The following is a 16,439-nucleotide window of genomic DNA, read 5'->3' as shown; positions in this document are numbered from 1 at the left end:
CGTGGCTGTGTTGCCCAATAATATTTTTGAAATTATTTTAATTTCAAAATTATTCTAATTATTTAATTAATTATTTTAATTATTTTAATTTCAATGTTTTTCTTGTGCAAACCGAAACAGTATGCAGCTCTCCAGAATTCTCAGTAGGATAGTAAGGATAGGGGTGGACCATGGGACGGGCGAGAGAAAAGTAAGGTGCAGCAGATCATCATTTCCCCCTTACAGTATTTAGTTTTAGAGCATGACACAGCTGCTACCTCATTCATTCCACCCTTTTTTGCATACTGCTTTCGCATAAAGTATATCACAGCAGTTTAATTAAAGTTCCATTAAATCAGTAAAGCAGCATGTCACTGTTGGAAGAATTCTAAGGTCTAAAATATAGAATAAATATTCATAAATGCACACATGCGTAAGTATATAAACCACGTGTCTGAAATGGTACAAAAGAGCAATCCTGAAGCCATTTTTGACTCTCCCAGGGACCTCAAATATTCCTCTGCAGTGAGGGAGGCAAATGCGGAAAGCTTCCCCATTGTCTTTTCACTTTCAAATCCTGTCTTAAGGGCGAATTTGTGTATGACTAGGGTGAGCTTCTGACCTGGATTCAGGGACTAAAGTATTAACCGTCACAAAAGAATGCCCAGGTAATGCAATCAGCGACCGTTATCATGTATCCTGGCAGACAAGATTTCTGCTGCAGACTGCCGCCTATGATGTATGTATGATGATTTTAGGGTGGTCTTTGGCTAAGGAGTTAAGGTAAAGGTAAAGGGACCCCTGACCATTAGGTCCAGTCGTGACTGACTCTGGAGTTGCGGCGCTCATCTCGCTTTATTGGCCGAGGGAGCCGGTGTACAGCTTCCGGGTCATGTGGTCAGCATGACTAAGCCCGTTTCTGGCAAACCAGAGCAGTGCACAGAAATGCCATTTACCTTCCCACCGGAGCGGTACCTATTTATCTACTTACACTTTGACGTGCTTTCGAACTGCTAGGTTGGCAGGAGCAGGGACCGAGCAACGGGAGCTCACCCCGTCGAGGGGATTTGAACCGCCGACCTGATTGGCAAGTCCTAGGCTCTATGGTTTAACCCACAGCGCCACCCGCATCCCTTTCAGCTAAGGAGCTGGGCACTGTCAAAAGTCTTTAAAGGTTCCTGCACACTTTGTTCTTGGTCTCTCTTACCTCCTTGCAAGGGAGGGAGGGAACTCTTTTGCAACAGAAAAATAAAGATCTGCCTTGCTTTTGCTGCATCCTGCCTCCATCCATTCATCTCTGAACAATCGTGGACTTGGGGGACTCAGTCCCTTGGGCAGCAAAAGCCAACCCCCCTATTTTTCTATAACATCACTAATTTCAGTCAGTCATGCCCTTTTTGGGATACTCCATTCCCTAGTTTTCTACCCCTCAAACACTCCACCAGCATTCCATGCCCACTGAATATAGCTGCTCCTCATCAGACAGGGGTCACCCCCACCTCCTTTTAAAAATATTTTTTGGGGGTACTGCTACAGATATTGAGTAGGCTTCCCTATACTTCCCTTTTGTGGATGGATGGTGCGGTTTAGGCTGTGTAAGGGCCTGTGTAAGGGCACTTGAAGCATTAGTGCACTATTAGTATACAGTGGTACCTCAGGTTACAGACGCTTCAGGTTACAGACTCCGCTAACCAAGATATAGTACCTCAGGTTAAGAACTTTGCTTCAGGATGAGAACAGAAATTGTGCGGCGCCAGCGGAAGGCCCCATTAGCTAAAGTGGTACCTCAGGTTAAGAACAGTTTCAGGTTAAGAACAGACCTCCAGAACGAATTAAGTTCTTAACCTGAGGAACCACTGTATAGGATTGCAGAACTGAGAGATGCAGACTCAGTTAATAGATCATTTTGATGCAGAAATGTGCGCTTGCCACACACACATGATGTCTTCCTGCACAGAAATCAGGGTGCATTTTTGCCCCTTTCGTCCTCTGAAAGCTAAATGGGCCTCTTCATTCTATGAAGAATATTGCTTGTATTCTATCCTCTCATGATGATTCTGCTGTTGTATAGCAGCACCTTGTGGCACAATAAAAGCATCACACTGTCTTAGAACACTGAAGGAAGATGTTTGTCTACTTGGGATGGAAGCACAGAGGCCACAGACAGAAATGCCAGCCTCAAGGACCACAGAACCATTGATTGATTGCTTGACTGAACTTGGTTATATCCCACTTTGAAAAGGTAAAGGGACCCCTGACCATTAGGTCCAGTCGTGACCGACTCTGGGGTTGCGGCGCTCATCTTGCTTTATTGGCCGAGGGAGCCGGTGTACAGCTTCCGGGTCATGTGGCCAGCATGACTAAGCCACTTCTGGCGAACCAGAGCAGTGCACGTAAACACCGTTTACCTTCCCGCCAGAGTGGTACCTATTTATCTACTTGCACTTTGACGTGCTTTCGAACTGCTAGGTTGGCAGGAGCAGGGACCGAGCAAAGGAGCTCACCCTGTCTCGGGGATTCGAACCGCCAACCTTCTGATTGGCAAGTCCTAGGCTCTGTGGTTTAACCCACAGCACCAACTGCATCCCTATATCCCACTTTAAAAGGTAAAGGTACCCCTGCCCGTACGGGCCAGTCTTGACAGACTCTAGGGTTGTGCGCCCATCTCACTCAAGAGGCCGGGGGCCAGCGCTGTCCGGAGACACTTCTGGGTCACATGGACAGCGTGACATCGCTGCTCTGGCGAGCCAGAGCCACACACGGAAACGCCGTTTACCTTCCCGCTAGTAAGCGGTCCCTATTTATCTACTTGCACTCGGAGGTGCTTTCGAACTGCTAGGTTGGCAGGCGCTGGGACCGAACAACGGGAGCGCACCCCGCCGCGGGGATTCGAACCGCCGACCTTTCGATCGGCAAGCCCTAGGCGCTGAGGCTTTTACCCACAGCGCCACCCGCGTCCCATATACCACTTTAGGAAGAAGTAAATCTACATACAATCTAAACCAAAGCCTGGGAGAATAGACTTCACGACAACCTGGATGATACCAATGAATGCATCAAGTGAGCTCTTTCTGAGGAGCGTGTCCCAAAGCTGCACCACCACCACAGGAAGCTGCCTTATATCGAGTCAGTCCATTGGTCCATTTAGCTCAGTATTGTCAGCACTGACTGGCAGTGGCTCACCAGGGCCTCAGAAAAGAGTCTTCCAGAAGATGCTAGAGATTGAACCTTGGACTCTTTGCATGCAGAACATGTGTTGTACCACCAAAACACATGGGCCCCCCTACACGAAAGGCCTTGATTCTCACTTTTCTCCTGCCTAATCCAGCACAGGCCCTGTTATATAGCAAGGTGAAGTGACGCGATTCAGTTAGCACCATGAGTGTGGGATAGATGAATGCAGGAACTGATATCTGAAGAGTGCGCTAAGACTTTTTTTGAAATAAATGTTGGTCCTACTCAAACGGGAGGCAAGGCGGGGAGGATGGACACGTCATTTGGGCTGGCAATCAGCTAACATCTAAGGCAGAGGCACCCAGAGTAGGGCTTCAGCAGTGATAAACAGGATTATATGACGAAGGGAAGGGAGAGCAATCTGAAACAACTTGAGAATTCAAAGATAGCCATTTTTGGAAATTAGCACTTCATTGAATTTTGCAATTCAGTTCAATGATGCATCCAAGTGGTCCTAAAGTTGCACATATTTTTGTGAAAATAACATGTACAAAAATGCATTATTTTAGGAGAAATTGCTTTGCGAAAATGTGCATAGTAGGTAAAATTGCATATTAAGATAAATTCACACTGAAATGCTGATGAATTTTTATGAGACCTTTAACAAAAATGATGTGGAAACGTAGAGAACTGGAACTGAAGATTGGGAAACTGGGAAGATGAAAGAAACTGAAATTGACAGATTCGACCATCCCCAATATTAGAGGAGAAAATTTTGGGGATACCCTTGACACACGATGTTTGTAGAAGAACACATATTTATTAACATACACTTGTGTTGTTTGTTCATGGACTGAAACAGGATGTTCACATGAAGTACTTGTCTTAAGGACTGGCCCTTCTAAGTACCTGTCAGAATTAGCTCTTATGTTGCTCATGTTATTAAACCTTCCAAGAGTAGTTTAGGTTGGAGGTTTTAAAATTTGTTTTTTAAAAAACTTGCTACCACTTTCAGTGGTCTACATGGCTCTCTAGAACTGATGTTACTACAGAGTAAATTGAATACAGTGGTATCTCAGGTTAAGTACTTAATTCGTTCCGGAGGGCCGTTCTTAACCTGAAACTGTTCTTAACCTGAAGCATCACTTTAGCTAATGGGGCCTCCCGCTGCTGCCGTTCCGCCGGAGCATAATTTCTGTGCTCATCCTGAAGCAAAGTTCTTAACCCAAGGTACTATTTCTGGGTTAGCAGAGTTGTAACCTGAAGCATATGTAACCCGAGGTACCACTGTACTTGACTTGAAAAGGCTGCTTAAACCAGTTTAGACTTGAAAAGGCTGCTTAAACCACATGCAGCTCCAGCTAGTATGCCATGACAGGGAAAGCTGAATCAGCTAATTTTCTCTCTTTCTGGCTTATGATGGTTTATTGGGTTTCGGCAATGCGCTAGTGTACAATGGCACATCACTCCCAATTTGCCACTCCCCTGGTACAAGCAACAGAAACAATGTAGGAAGCCTTGCTCCCCAGGAAGCTACTATCCATAGTGAGCAACAAACCATGGCTTTAACAGAGGCAGACTTGAGTCTTTCAAATGTCAGTGTTGCCCTGTGCAAGGTCAAAATTTGGCACCACTGCCTCTCGCCTTCCATTCTGCTCAATTCACTACGTCATAGTTATGATGCCCTGTGGCGCCCTCTAGGCTCAGCACCCAGTGCAGTGGAACCAACTGTGCGGCCCTATGGTTTTCCCAGTAGTGATGTATGGAAGTGAGAGCTGGACCATAAAGAAGGCTGATCGCCGAAGAATTGATGCTTTTGAATTATGGTGCTGGAGGAGACTCTTGAGAGTCCCATGGACTGCAAGAAGAACAAACCTATCCATTCTTAAGGAAATCAGCCCTGAGTGCTCACTGGAAGGACAGATCGTGAAGTTGAGGCTCCAATACTTTGGCCACCTCATGAGAAGAGAAGACTCCCTGGAAAAGACCCTGATGTTGGGAAAGATGGAAGGCACAAGGAGAAGGGGGCGACAGAGGACGAGATGGTTGGACAATGTTCTCAAAGCTACCAGCATGAGTTTGACCAAACTGCGGGAGGCAGTGGAAAACAGGAGTGCCTGGCGTGCTCTGGTCCCTGGAGTCACGAAGAGTCGGACATGACTAAACGACTAAACAACAACAACAAATCTGCCTTTGGTTTAAGGCTGGCTAATAACCATGACTTGTTGGGAAGAAACCAGTTGCAACCCAGAGCTTGGACATTACCAGAAAGCACAGGAAGGAGGAAAACAGGAGAAATTGGACAGTGTGTACAACCCACTGCTCAGTCCAATAAGCTATGATAAGTAAGAAATGGTGGTTTATTGTGATGTGCATACCAGGCTACTAACAAGTAGTTAAATGCACAGGAGCTTCTGATTTAAAAGGAGCTGGCAAGCTAAGACATGCCTGTATGGTAGGAGAGGATGATAAGTAGCAGACACCAGGCGGGCATAATATGCAGAAAGGATATTCCTTTTGTTTCTGTATTTTGGTCTAAGTCTGTCTTCCTTTACTTTCTTGACCTCGTAGGTCAGAAGCCAGCAGGTAGAACTGAACCATGACAGCAAGAGAAGAGAACCACTTCTCTCTCTTTTTCTTTCCCTTGCTGCTATCTCTGAGGAATCAAGCAAGGCACCAACACAAGGAAACGTTTTGCATGATCCATAACATTTCCCAGGCCATTGCTCACGTATATTATTGTCAGATGCAAATGTAGACTTTTAAAAGTCAAATGTCCTTTCTAGAACTTACTGGTGACCTTTCTATTTCTGTAAAAGAGTTGGTGGGGATGATTTAATTATTTATTTTCTCAATACTTTTTCATTTTTTAAAAATAGTAACATAATGCTATTTAGCTATTGGGGGGATAATAATAATAATAATAATAATAATAATAATAATAATAATAACAACAATTATTTATTTGTACTCCGCCCATCTGGCTGGGTTTCCCCAGCCACTCTAAGCAGCTTCCAACAAAGATTAAAAATACATTAAAATATCACACATTAAAAACTTCCCTGCCTTCAGATGTCTTCTAAAAGTCAAATAGTTGTTTATCTCTTTGACATCTGATGGGAGGGCGTTCCACAGGGTGGCCGCCACTACCGAGAAGGCCCTCTGCCTGGTTCCCTGTAGCTTTGCTTCTCGCAATGAGGGAACCACCAGAAGGCGAAGGCCCTTGGCGCTGGACCTCAGTGTCCAGGCAGAATGATGGGGGTGGAGACGCTCCTTCAGGTAGACTGGGCCGAGGCCATTTAGGGCTTTAAAGGTCAACACCAACACTTTGAATTGTGCTCAGAAACGTACTGGAAGCCAATGTAGGTCTTTCAAGACCGGTGTTATGTGTTAATAAGATTAAGAAAAATTATTCAATGAAACCAGTAGTTCAAGATTCCTCTAGTGGGAACAGAAACTCACACTGGGTCAGTTAGATGAGGCTGTTCAAGGGGAGGGTCACCACTGATTCTTCAGCCAAGATCACCAGGAAGCAATAAAACAGACAAGATCTGCAAACTGGAATTTTTTAATCATCCTTGGAAAAGACCTTTTACTGAATTTGACTTAGTTGTGTGTACATATAAAAAGTATTTTGGTTATGGAGGACTTTACTGGATAATATAGTGCTATATTAAATGTGCTGTGTGGAATCTTCATTTTAATTCCACTTCTAATTAATGAAAAGCTATGTGCTTTGTGGTGTTAAATAGCTCTAGGAAGAAGCAGTCTATCATTAACCTTTTCTGCAGTGTGATGAGGTCAATGGAGCTCTGCAGATAAACTGGCAAGCTGAGTCTGATAGAAAGTCCTCTTTTCGTGTGGAATGCCATGGACATGGTGTATCTTGATTTCAATGATATTCTTGCAGAGAAACTGGTAAAACGTGGGCTGGATGAGGTTACTGTCAGGTGGATTTGAATCTGGTTGACTGACCCAACCCAAAGAATACTCACTAATGGGTCCTCAATAGGGATAAATGTAAGGTTCCATACTTAGGCGGGAATAACCAGCTGCTCAAATATAAGATGGGGGATGGGTCGGGACACCTGGTTTGCTAGCAGTACATGTGAAAAGGATCTAGGGGACTTAGTAGACCACGAGCTTAACATGAGTGTGATGCACCATATTTGGTGGGATTGTCAAAAGGTAAAAGCTTATTGGGAAATGATATATAATGAATTGAAGAACATGTTGAAAATAACTTTTGTAAAAAAAACCAGAAGCCTTTCTACTAGGTATTTTAGGCCAAGATATACCGAAAGAAAAGAGGACTTTATTTATGTATGCCACTACAGCAGCAAGAATGTTGATTGCACAAAATTGGAAGACTGGAGGAATACCAACTAAAGAACAATGGCAGGAGAAACTGATGAACTATGCAGAACTGGCAAAAATGACAGACAGACTAAGAGAAAAAGACAACAGTGACTTTAAGAAAGAGAATGGGAACCATTTATATTATACTTGCAGAAACAAAGAAAGTCTATAGACTTGATGGCAGGGTTTAAATAAACATCCACATTAGTAGTATTAGAACATGTGTAGAAGATAGAGAAATAATATGGTGCATTCATTGTTATCTTTATGATTTTAGGTTTGATGTTATTGTATAAATCTTTTATTAGTAGTTTTTTCTTTTAAGAGGTAGCAAAGTGGGTGAAAGGAGAAACAAATTAGAAGCGGAAGTTGGGGGAAGCGCAGGAGGGGAGGGAGGGAGGAATGCATAGTAAATGTTATAAATATGAGATGTATGTAATGAATGAAAAAGGAAAATGAATAAACAAAATTTAAAAAAACAAAAACAAAACATGAGTGTGATGCATCACATGGCGGAGGGAGCAAGCTTGTTTTATCCTGCTCCAGAGACTTAGACTTCATCCAATGGCTTCATGTTATAAGAAAGGAGAATCCAGCTAAACATCAGGAAGAATTTTCTGGCAGAGCTGTTTGACAGTGGAACAGATTCCCTCGGAAGATGGTGAGCTTGGAGGCTTTCAAGCAGAGGTTGGATGGCCATTTCTCATGGACGCTTTAGTTGCGATTCCGGCTTTGTAGGGAATTGGACTATATGACTCTTGGGGTCCCTTCCAACTCTACAGTTCTATTATTCTACATATGGTCAGACTAGCACTTTGTCACAGTAACAGTATTAAACAGAGTTTAAGAATCAGAAGCCCTCCACACAGCAATCCACTTCTTTGTGCTTTGTGGTTGTTCTGGAAATGAAGAAGAAGAATTTACTGGAGTGAGGAGTTGACTCCCATTTCCCATTACAGTGGTACCTCGGGTTACATACGCTTCAGGTTACAGACTCTGCTAACCCAGAAATAGTACCTCGGGTTAAGAACTTTGCTTCAGGATGAGAACAGAAATCGGGCTCCGGCGGCGCGGCAGCAGCAGGAGGCCCCATTAGCTAAAGTGGTGCTTCAGGTTAAGAACAGTTTCAGGTTAAGAACGGACCTCCGGAATGAATTAAGTACTTAACCCGAGGTACCACTGTAATAGGGAAAATGCCATCTACAGACGAAATGTAAGATTAAGGTAGCACTTGATATAGAGGAGCCAAAGCAGTCAAGTGAAATTTCATCTGGATGGGTGGGCCTACTGAAGTTGCATATAGTCAATGAATGCATGCTTCTTATCCTTTGAGTGGATTGTGTACACAGCCCTAAATGCGCCATACATTTAAAGCAGTAATAAGGTAAAGGTAAAGTTACCCCTGCCCGTACGGGCCAGTCTTGACAGACTCTAGGTGCGCCCATCTCTATAGGCCGGGGGCCAGCGCTGTCCGGAGACACTTCCGGGTCACGTGGCCAGCGTGACATCGCTGCTCTGGCGAGCCAGAGCCGCACACGGAAACGCCGTTTACCTTCCCGCTAGTAAGCGGTCCCTATTTATCTACTTGCACCCGGGGGGGGGGTGCTTTCGAACTGCTAGGTTGGCAGGCGCTGGGACCGAACAATGGGAGCGCACCCCGCTGCGGGGATTCGAACCGCCGACCTTTTGATCGGCAAGCCCTAGGCGCTGAGGCTTTTACCCACAGTGCCACCCGCGTCCCAAAAAGCAGTAATATACCACCTTAAACACTCATCGCTTTCCCAACGCCTAGGGCTTGTCGATTGCAAACTCGGTGGTTCGAATCCCCGTGGCGGGGTGAGCTCCCGTCTTTCAGTCCCAGCTCCTGCCCACCTAGCAGTTCAAAAGCACCCCTAACTGCAAGTAGATAAATAGGTACCGCTTTCTAGTGGGAAGGTAAGCGGCATTTCCGTGTGCTGCGCTGGTGCTGGCTCGCCAGAGCAGCTTTGTCACGCTGGCCACGTGACCCGGAAGTGTCTCCGGACAGCGCTGGCCCCCGGCCTCTTAAGTGAGATGGGCGCACAACCATAGAGTCGGACACGACTGGCCCGTACGGGCAGGGGTACCTTTACCTTTTACCTATCGTTGTTCATACTGAAAGAATCCTAACTTTTGATATTATTTCATTGTCACTTGGGTTCATGTGACTTTGTCTTTTCTTACTTACTGGGGGAATGGCACTGTGATATTTTCAGTGAATATATGATAAAAAAAAAAACCTGCAGTATTTTACCTCAGCCCAGTACACAGGGACATCACTGCAGAGGATATTCACTGTGGTTCCTAGAGTTGTGCGATCTGCCAGTTCTCCTTGCTTGAAGCTGTAGGACACGTGGTCATCTCCTGAGCCCTTGAAGGAAACAAGGTGAAATTTAGTATATGGGTAGTGCAGATTTTCACTTAGATGTCTGTTATGTACTGAAGTTCTCACTCTGGGCCAGCAGGGGGATACTGCAGATAGTTTTCACTCAGGTCCGCATATGCAAATAAGGAATTGAAAGTGACATTCAGTGATTTCGCTCAGTGTTTCAGCTCCGTGATTCAGCTCAGCTCAGAGGGTGGCCATGTCTGGCTGTGGTCTGATGTCCATCAATCCCACCTTCATCGCCAGTGTTAAGTAGTGGGTGAACATATCAGACGACACAGCGATTCTTCAGACAACTCTTGTTTATTCACAGGCCAGAACAGAACTGAACTGAAGGGTTCAGCCAACCTGCTTATATAGAGCTCAACCACAAAGCAACAGTAACAACTTTCTGTAACTATCCAATCACTGAACGTTACTTTCAATCCCTTATTTGCATATGCGGACTTGAGTGAAAACTATCTACAGTATCCCCCTGCTGGCCCAGGGTGAGAACTTCAGCACATAACAATGTCAAGGTGTCAGTGCTCTGGTTCCTTGGTTTTGAGGAATGCTCACAGTGGTGCAGCTAATTTTAGACCTTGGATTTAGTGATCTTATCCTCCCGCCCGCGGTTTAGACAGTCATTTATTTTGCGAAGCATACAATCAACATTTCTCTTCTCCTCCCACTGTCCAATGCCTGCTATTCCAGCTTTACAACCTCTTCTACATTCCTAAAATGTTAGTGCAAAAAACCCCACAAACAAATCTGAGGTTGATGTTTTTTAGTACAATACTTTGAGCATCTGCAGTTTCATAATTTCAACTTATAAATTATAGCACTAGCGTGAGCACAGGGATATAATGGGGTTCGCTTCTCCTGGCCTGATGCTTAAAGGCACGTTTAGCAACGTTTCATTGTAGTAAATAACTATATCTATCTATCTATCATCTATCTATCTATCTAAAAATAAGAAAATGAGCATCTGCAATTATGTCCATGCCTACCAGGTCATCTCCTGACAATACAGTGCTTTTTAAAATAAGAAGAAAGGAAGGATGCTCTAGTGAACAGTGCCAGGAGGACAGCTGATGATGGGAGGCCTGCTTGCTGCTGCCCCATTATCTGCCACTCTCTGGGCTTTCCAGACCCTACAAATGTCCCTATTTTCCAGGAACAGTCCTGGATTTACAGAAGCCACCCAGTTCTGATCCCAGAATGTCCTGCTTTATCCTTAAAGGTAAAGGGGACCCCTGACCATTAGGTCCAGTCGTGGCCGACTCTGGGGTTGCGGCGCTCATCTCGCTTTATTGGCCGAGGGAGCCGGCGTACAGCTTCCGGGTCATGTGGCCAGCATGACTAAGCCACTTCTGGTGAACCAGAGCAGCGCACGGAAACGCCGTTTACCTTCCTGCCGGAGCGGTACCTATTTATGTACTTGCACTTTGACGTGCTTTCGAACGGCTAGGTTGGCAGGAGTAGGGACCGAGCAACGGGAGCTCACCCTGTCGCGGGGATTCAAACCGCCAACCTTCTGATTGGCAAGTCCTAGGCTCTGTGGTTTAACCCACAGCGCCACTCGGGTCCCTCGCTTTATCCTTAGGACGTCCCTATTTTCACTGGAGAAATGTTGGAGGGTATGGAGTTATGCGATCCCTGAGCCAAGGAGATAAGTAACTAGACAACCTTTAGGAGACATCTAAAGGCAACCCTGTATAGGGAAGGTTTTGGTTTTTTTCCAAAAAAAATGCTTAATGTTTTATTGTAGTTTTATATATGTTGGAACCTGCCCAGAATGGTTGGGGCAACCCAGCCAGATGGGGGGGGGGATATAAATAATGAAATAATAATAATTATTATTATGGAATAGGACAACCTGATTTTCACTGCAGAAATACTGGAGGATAAGGGTTTCTGCCTCAAGGTCTAATCCTAGCTGCCCTATTGAAGCAGTCAGTTAAGGTTTCTGGTACACAGCACAATCTACATGAAATATAAGGGAAAAATGGGGAAATGGTGCTCTCAGCTATCCCATTCTCTCAACTGCAGTATTATTTAATAAGTGTTGGGGAGAGATTCTCCACACCCCATATCTACTTACTTGTTCATCAAAGTGCTCTATTCCTTCGGTGATTTCATGTAGGCTGGGCACATCAACTGAATCCATTGCCACCACTGAGCATTGTTTTCTGTCCTGAATTCGGAAGCCGATCAGACGCTAGGAACAAAGCAGGAAGCAGAGAAGATTTTGGGATAAATTAAGGAATGCCCTCCTCCAAGTGTGCAGCTGGTGCTGTGCTTTAAACAGGGGGTGGGAGGCAAGTTCCTTGCTAGAGATTATTAGGAAATGGATTGGAAAGAAAAACTGCTAATATCATAATACCGTTATGCAAGTCTGTTGCTTGTTGCAGTGACGTAGAATGGGGGGGGGGGAGAGGGGCTGTTGTCCCGGGCACAAAATTTGGGGGTGGCATAAAAATTCAAAAGAAAAATAAACCACTTTGAGGGTTTGTTTTTTTAAAAAACAATCAAGTGGTGTCAAGCGGTGTAAAAATTACATGGAATGAATAAATAAATAAATAAATAAATAAATAAATAAATAAATAACAACAACAATCGCTGACCCTGTCCCCTCTCCCTGCTGGGAAGACCCTTCCCCACCATCATCGCTGCCCAGCCCTGATAGGAACCATGGGTTAGGGCAGAGCTTTCCAAACTGTGCGTCGCAACACATTAGTGTGTCAGCTTCAGTGTGTAATTGTGTCTTGCAAACACTCCCCATTCTCCTCCTGGGGCTGGAAAGGGGTTAGTTTAACCTCTGGTTTGCTAGTAAAACTGAATTACTGTGTCCTGAAATGATGCATGTCTAAAAAGTTTGTCACCAACGTGAAAAGTTTGGAAAGCTCTGGATTAGGGAGAGCCCCGGGCACTGGCAATCCACGCTACGCCCCAGTCTTATTGTAAACTGCAACCTCCAGTTTGTAATTAACGTAAGGTTGCCATATGTCCGGAATTTCCTGGACATGTGCCCAGGGGAAAATTTTTTGGATAATCAGCAAAATGTCCTGGATTTATAGCTCAACAACTTTGAGTATCCATAAAAAAATAACTTTTGTGTCCTGAATTTTACTTCTAGAAATATGGCAACCCTAAATTAACACCAAGCCACAATTCTTTGAAAGCAAAACTAAACTCAGCAGAAGTCATCCTCCTGGGAGGAGGAAAATGGAGGTGGCAGCACATGAGCTCAAGCCTTTTTTGGACTCATAGAAGCTCATCTACATACTGTTAAGCCACGCTTTAGTGTCCCATGTGTACTGGGCTGTGAATTAAGAAAGGCACCATGGGTTCCAGTGTAATGTTGCAGAAGATCCTGTAGGGACAGATCTCTAAGACTATTCAGTTCAACACCTGAGATGGTAAAATGTCTTAGAATGTTTTGAGGGCCACCTAGAATATATTTGACACTTACGTGTTTATAGTCGTAGACAACAGTTGCTGAGGTCCGATTGCTCTGGATATGAAAGGCAGCAACACTTTCCTGGTTGTTCACCATCATAGTTTGCTCAACCACTTCGCCATCTCCTGTACTACTAGTGATTTTAATTATCTACAAAGGAGAGAGACAAGTTTCAACAGGGAAATGCATTTTCTATGTTCCTGGTACTTTGCATGGTTGATCTCGAAGCACAAATCTGAAGCATTTTAGCTGGTGCTATAGAGTCATATCAAAATAAAGGCGACATGGCAAGAGGGTGTGATCCTGCTCCCTGTCTCATGCATTTAATAAACACACAAGCACTTTTCCGATGATTAATATGTGTGTAGCAGTGATGGATTAAATTTTAATCATGAAATAAATGCCGAATTGGCAATCGTCGAGAAGGGAAGTTGTCTGTTCCCATAATTCCCCCTGTTTCTGTGTACATTACTGAGGTCCAATTAAATGCCTTAACAATGATGTAAGCGTATTTATTATAGAGAGTCTTGATTCTGGTGTTACTTTTTCCACCTTCAAATAACTTGTGGAGGGAGGAATAATACTATTCCTTCCACTGTGTCCCTGTGTGCATGGGCAAAGGTTTTCTCCACTTATGCTGCTAGAGATCTTTTAGTTGGAGGACCTGGGATTTAGAACTGTGGGCTGGTATCTGGCAATTTGTGCACTTAAATCCTAAACTAAACCAAGTCCCAAATAACCCAACAGACCAGGGAATAGGGAACCTGTGTCCCTCCACATGCTGTTGGACTACATTTCCCATCAGCCTTGACCCTTGGCTATGATGACTGGGGCTGATGGGAGCCGGAATCCAACAACATCTGGAGAGTCACAGGTTCCCCACCCTTGGTCTAAGGATTCCAGAGATAATGGGTTGTATCCTGCTAAATTCTTTTCAGATTGGATCCATTGACATTAATGAACCTAAGTTAGTCATGTTCATTAATTTCAAGTGATCTACTTGGAGTGGGATCAGCACTGGATACAACGCAGTGTATGTGAGACACTTTGAACACTCCAAAACACTTTATGAAATGGTAATATGATGACATCCCAAATGGAAAACTCATATTGAGAGGACGTATACCTCTGAACCTCAAATACAATAAACAAAAGTCATTTGACTTCATGACCTCCTGGTCATCCAAAATCAGACTGGCAGGGTTCATCAGCACCAACACTGGCCCTGCACATCACCCTATGGAATGAGTGGCTGGTCTGCAAGCCAATGTTTAAATTTCCTATAATCTGTCAGAGTGATTCTTCCTTGGACACTAGGAGGAATTTCAAATGATGATCAGTAGCTTAGCCGCTGATGGCCAATGATCAGCCTTACTCTTTTGAATGACACTAGCTTTCTTTTCAGTCTTCTACTCACCTTTTCGGTGTGTTGCTGCGTCATGTAAACGCCAATGAGAATTGCACCAATAATGATAATGGCCAGAAGCACCAGGACGACAGAGATGAGGATCATTTGCTTCCTCTCCTTAGGCACTCTGGGTATAAACCTGAGGGCCTGGGACAGAGAGACAGGGGCTTAGCTGGGAAAGGTCAGACCATTACTCTCTCCACCCACAGATTCCCATCCCTATGGCACTTTCTGAGACAGTGAGCTGCAACACAGTTTAAGCAGGACAGCCGTGGGAGCTTCTTATTTCAAGTAAAGGCTTTTTGTGAGGAAGGTTATATTTTAATACTAAAAAAAGGAACCATTTCTTGAAACACGAATCAAGTAACAGGTCTAGAGAATGCAGAAATCATAATTAACTTCTGTGCCTACCTTAGAATGGTAGGATTTGCAGGATTGTGCCTTGCACATAATTAAAACTTAATAATTGGTGAGTAATTTTACCTGCAATTCTATGGCCCATGGGATCGTGCCCAAGGGGCCATAGGATACATCAGAGCTCCTTTTGCAGTCTTGGAGACTGACACTGGCAGTGGCTTTTCAGGTTTTCAGGCAGGATTTCCCCCCAACCCTATCTGGGGACACCAGGGAATTGACCCCAGGACCTTTTGCATGCAAAAATCTGCCCAACCATCAAGCTTTCTCCTGTGCTCCTTAGAGAAGCAAGCTAGTTTAAGAGGGTGCAGACCAGGCTACATAGGACGCTAGTGGCGCTATGATCTAAACCACTGAGTCTCTTGGGCTTGCAGATGGGAAGGTTGGCAGTTCAAATCCCTGTGATGGAGTGAGCTCCTGTTGCTCTGTCCCAGCTTCTGCCAACCTACCAATTTGAAAGCATACCAGTGCAAGTAGATAAATAGGTACTGCTGTGGCAGGAAGGTAATCAGCGTTTCTGTGCGCTGTGGCATCTGCCACGGTGTTCTGTTGCGCCAGAAGTGGTTTAGTCATGCTGGCCACATGGCCCGTAAAGCTGTCTTTGGACAAACGCTGGCACCCTCGGCCTGAAAGTGAGATGAGCACCGCAACCCCATAGTCGTCTTTGACTGGACTTAACCATTCAGGGGTCCTTTACCTTTTACCTTTACCTTTTTACATAGGGCACACAACTCTGTCATCTTCAACCGAAACTTGAAACTGGTGCCTCATCCTGCCTAATGATATGGCAGACCGTACTTGCCATTCTGTGTCAGCATCTGTCAGTTTTGCTACTGAGTTACTATCAAAATTAGTTCTCTTGCACACCCCAAATACCATTTTCTGCCAAATAGGTTCCCCGCCCTCCAAAAAATCTACAGTACTTACTATGGGTTCTGATGACATGTTGACCTGACAGTCGACTTTGGAGTCCATCTCTGCTGCGATGTCAAATGAAAACTACCATAGCCAGTTCACTTTTATAGGAGGATCTATGGGCAGGTAGAGGCCAAAGGTTTCCTGACAAACTCGATCATGGGAAATATGATCACCAGTAATTACCGTACATCTGACCTGGCATTTGACCTCCTTTAGCTGAAGGGGGAATTTCTATTTGAGCAGTATACCATGGAGAGAGCTTTAGAAAGCACAGAAAACCCCCACCCCCACAAAAACTAGAATTTTCACATTTTTAACAGTGACTTAGCAACTGATTACCC

The 16,439-nt window shown here is 44.5% G+C and overlaps 1 protein-coding gene across 1 annotated transcript; it reads right to left on the bottom strand.

Annotated features, from left to right (window-relative positions):
- Positions 1–7,448: 7,448 nt before the first annotated feature.
- Positions 7,449–16,176, bottom strand: LOC114585922 (surfactant protein C-like). The gene is made up of 6 exons (XM_028708800.2): positions 16,108–16,176; positions 14,776–14,913; positions 13,371–13,508; positions 12,000–12,116; positions 9,785–9,901; positions 7,449–8,411 (listed from the first exon to the last, which is right to left on the bottom strand). The coding sequence occupies exons 1-6, from the start codon at positions 16,153–16,155 to the stop codon at positions 8,331–8,333; spliced, it is 639 nt and encodes a 212-aa protein (XP_028564633.2). The 5' UTR covers positions 16,156–16,176; the 3' UTR covers positions 7,449–8,330.
- Between the last annotated feature and the right edge of the window lie 263 nt (positions 16,177–16,439).

The sequence above is a fragment of the Podarcis muralis genome, chromosome 15, assembly GCF_964188315.1.
Source record: "Podarcis muralis chromosome 15, rPodMur119.hap1.1, whole genome shotgun sequence".
NCBI classification, from domain to species: domain Eukaryota; kingdom Metazoa; phylum Chordata; class Lepidosauria; order Squamata; family Lacertidae; genus Podarcis; species Podarcis muralis.
Note: the sequence above shows the minus strand (reverse complement) of the source record. Positions and strands in the feature narration are given on the sequence as shown.

Bases quoted from the DNA above. Each gene is read 5' to 3' on its own strand.
- LOC114585922 (XM_028708800.2), bottom strand. From the start codon at position 16,155: ATGGACTCCAAAGTCGACTGTCAGGTCAACATGTCATCAGAACCCATA. The intron at 14,914-16,107 runs GTAAGTACTGTA...TCTCTGTCCCAG, and splicing joins ACATGTCATCAGAACCCATA to GCCCTCAGGTTTATACCCAG. The intron at 8,412-9,784 runs GTAAAATACTGC...CTTCATTTCCAG, and splicing joins TCCCTGTGTACTGGGCTGAG to AACAACCACAAAGCACAAAG.